General features: G+C 35.3%; 1 protein-coding gene across 2 annotated transcripts; it reads right to left on the reverse strand.

Moving 5' to 3' along the window:
• Positions 1-1,536: 1,536 nt before the first annotated feature.
• LOC131365190 (4-galactosyl-N-acetylglucosaminide 3-alpha-L-fucosyltransferase 9-like) lies at positions 1,537-3,513 on the reverse strand. Of its 2 annotated transcripts, none has more exons than XM_058408849.1 (2): positions 3,355-3,513; positions 1,537-2,928 (listed from the first exon to the last, which is right to left on the reverse strand). In XM_058408849.1, exon 2 carries the CDS (start codon positions 2,918-2,920, stop codon positions 1,757-1,759), a length of 1,164 nt encoding a protein of 387 aa, XP_058264832.1. In that variant the 5' UTR covers positions 2,921-2,928; positions 3,355-3,513; the 3' UTR covers positions 1,537-1,756. The 2 variants fall into 2 exon arrangements, with proteins under 2 accessions (XP_058264832.1, XP_058264831.1); XM_058408848.1 differs by having other exon boundaries at positions 1,539-2,925.
• Positions 3,514-3,805: the final 292 nt, after the last annotated feature.

The raw sequence follows: 3,805 nt of genomic DNA on the forward strand, positions 1-3,805 counted from the left end.
GTAGTAAAGTATTATATGGAAAATGTGCTGTTAAGGGTTTTTTTTTTAACCTTAACTAAAAACCACAAAAATCCTCCAGCTGAGAATATCAGAACCTGACTGCAGAGCAGATAATAATACAACACCTCCCAGATCTGACATGGTGCTTATTTTCCTGTCTTACTATTCTCGTGTTTAGACAGATATACCTCAGTTCTGATCCCTATTAATCTCAATGATTGCCTATTTGACTTGATGCAGTTTAATTTAAGCTTCAATATCTCAAAAACAAATGTCAGTGCTCTGATCCTCACATGTTGTGTTTGTGTATGCTGAGAGATTGCAGCTATACATTGCTTGAGTTTCTACACATGACAGGTAATTGTCACTAATTTGTGAAGCTAGGTACACAATGTGCATTGGTTTCCAGTGCTCTACTGTAACATCACTGTAACATTACAATACATTACTATTTCTCAGTACTAGGGAGTGTTTTCATATCACTGCTCTGTAGCACGGCATATCTTCCAGCCCTCTTTGTCTTGTTTTTTTTTTTAATTAAAGCGAGCAAACATGGATCCGTCACTGCCTGTACCTGTTTGTGCTGATGAGTTTGTACATGTTGACAGAACATACCTGGGGTAGGTAATGGGTGGGAATAATTTACGATACACTGATACCTGTGCTGCTGCAGTGACGCACTCTTCTATTTAATGATATGAGCTGATACTGTGGAATTAGAGTACTTATAAAACTACTGATTTTCTTAACATTCAAAATATTATACATTTTATTAAATTAATCATAAATGTGCCTTTTAGACAACAATTCACACCTTAACCATTTCTCTGGCTTTTACTGGGAATTCAAATATAATTTGATGTCACTGTTTGGGTGTTTATCATAACCACGAAGTTCTCATGAAAAGAAAATATATAAAAGAAAATCCACATCCAGCATTTCAAACCAGACAAAGCCACCATTGTGTAGGAACACCAGAAAACACCTTGGGAACCACCTAGTATTCATAATATTCAGGCCAACTGTCATAGAGTGTGATAATTAATTATAAAAGGGTGAACATCTGCTGGATCATGATGGCCTGTGTGTACATTTCAGTAGTTGAAACTCTTTTTGCAAAAAGTGTACTTATATGTTTTGTTTTGTTTTGTTTTTATTTCCAATCCTTGGACACTTCATGGTCCATTCATACACTCATTTACATAAATAAACAACTTTCCAGAGATTGGTTATTTTTTTACATTGATTCTTTTTGATCCCCAACTAATGCATACTGTATGTAGCTTCTAACTTCTAATAAGTAATGAAACCATAACACAGCAATTTAGATGGACAAGCAGATTCAACGAACAGAAAGAAGAGAAGGTAAGTCAATTAAGGGTTTGTTCAAAGGTTTGGAACCCAGAATTGTGAAGTGGATTTTGAGTTTTGACTTTCTTTTGTTTTTATTTCTTCTGCTTTAGGAAAATAAAACACAGAGTAGTGACATTTATTTAACCATTTAATATGTGCACGCAAACATAACAAATAGAATGTTTTGTATATAATTACTATTTGAAATGTAAATCAGATGCACCAAAATTTTAATATATACGCAAATTAAGATAAATAGTCAAATTAGACTGAGATAGTTTAAACATTTGGATCAGTAGTTGACATGATAGAAAGGATACATGATGGAAAGGATACACAATCTAATTAATCCAATTAATGTTGTTGAGTAAATGTTGTTGAACAATGTCCATTCCTCACATACCTAGCCCCAATACCAAGTACTGAGATTTTTGACCACCTTGTATCCTTTGTATTGTTTTATATGATCACATATACGACAGGCTTGCTCTACACCAAACATACTACGTTCAGCAGTGAAGTGTTGTCTCCAGGTGAAGTAGCGTTCATAAACCTCCTGGTTCTGGTCCAGAAATTTGAGATGTTCTGCCAGTTCCTGAGGGGATTTGAAGTCATCCACATGAATGAATGAATCTGCTGGAATGAATTCCTCGTAGTTCTCCCTGGGTGGACCGAGAACCACAGGAACTGTGCCAGATATCAGAGGGTTAAACAGCTTTTCTGTGAAGTAGTCTTCGTGGATGGAACTCTCGAATGATAAGTAGAACTTACAGCTGGACAAGGTAGGCACGTAATCCTCATTATTAATGTACCTGTTGAAGTGTCTACCATAACCTTCTATTTTGATGTGTTTGCTCAGTTCATTAAAATATTCAACTCTCCTATAGTGAGGGTTCCAGTTACTGACGATCCAGCACACTAATTTATCCTTTGGTGGTATCTTAAAGGTTTCGTCCTTCTCTGACGCTTCTATGATTCTCCCATAAGGTACCCAGACATCTGAATCTTTTCGATAATTTGTGGTTAAATTGAATAAACCATCAATATCAGTCCATCTTTTTGAATTCTCAGGAGACTCCATGTTCATCCACACCCATTTCTGATATGGAGGTCGTGGCATGCTCAGCAGGTTTGGTAAGTCGTCACCAAGATCTCTGTGATGGAACATAACACCATGGGCTTTGCCATATAGGAGTCTATTATCTGTAACCCGACAACCTTCAATACCAAACAGTGGACCACAGGATTCTCCTTTGAACTTATAACCAAAAGGCCATGTCCAGGCTAGTATGAGTGTGCCAGGGTACTGATCTTCGTTTTGTTCTTCTATGACCTCTTGTTTGTTGATTGGTGGTAGTTGTTTAAGAGTTCTGGTGCTTATGTTTGTCATGAAGCTATCTCTGAGAGCGTTGAGGCATGTATTATTGCAAACTTCATATTTTGAGTCTGCAGTCTCATGGTACACATGTGGCTTGTACTGAGTGTAGAATAGTCCTCCAACACCCAGCAGCAAAACCAGTGACAGCAGAACATGATGAAATCCTCCCCTGGAAGATTTGGGTGTCATCTTTTCTGCTTTAGGAAGGTGAAAAATCACATTCTTATTATGTGGTAAATATTTACCGGGCTTCTGAACAGAAAGGTTCAAGTTAGTGGGTTAATCTAAGCCACCATGATATAATTCCATGTTTGTTTTGGAATACCCAGGATGGATAATATTTATGGATCAAACTGAAGTCTTGTTTGACCAATTTCTGTAAAATATACAGTATAATTATTCAGTAATTGAAACTTCTGGAATATTGATTGAAATGGTTTGCTTATGATTAGATTTTTATTTGTTTAATCAAAGAAACCTCTTTTCATTTATAAAACTGGATATTTTACATGGATATAACTATAGTAATGTAACATCATAGTGCCATATTTAAAAGTTTTAATACTTACGTTCAGCAAATATGTATTTTAGAAATGTGTATCAGAAACAGGAAATACACTTACCTTAATTTCAAATCCTGTAAATGTTGAGTTAATCAAAAGGATGGAGTATCATTCATGTGACTGTCAGGCTAACCATTTTGCTGAATAACTCGTTCTGTCACTATTCCATCAAGGCTGTTAGTTTTATTGTCATCTCATTAATATTCATAGAAACAGTGAGAAAATTCCTCCTAGTTCCTCCTAGGTCATGGAACATTCCTCAGTGTAAGGTGAGAGTAAAAGTTCACTACATTCAGTAAACATTACTAACTGGGTCACTCCTCATCTAATTTTATTAAAAATATTGTCAGTTCTTTTGTTTTGGAGCGTACAGTTAAGTTTGGAATTATAGTCATTATAATTATATCACTATTATACAGTTATATAATTATTGCGTAAAGTAACCGAATGTAGTAATCCAAACTGTTTAATTTTAATTTAAAGAAATTAAAATAGATTTCAACATCTCACA

This window comes from Hemibagrus wyckioides, linkage group LG14 (genome assembly GCF_019097595.1).
Source record: "Hemibagrus wyckioides isolate EC202008001 linkage group LG14, SWU_Hwy_1.0, whole genome shotgun sequence".
Taxonomy (NCBI): Eukaryota; Metazoa; Chordata; class Actinopteri; order Siluriformes; family Bagridae; genus Hemibagrus; species Hemibagrus wyckioides.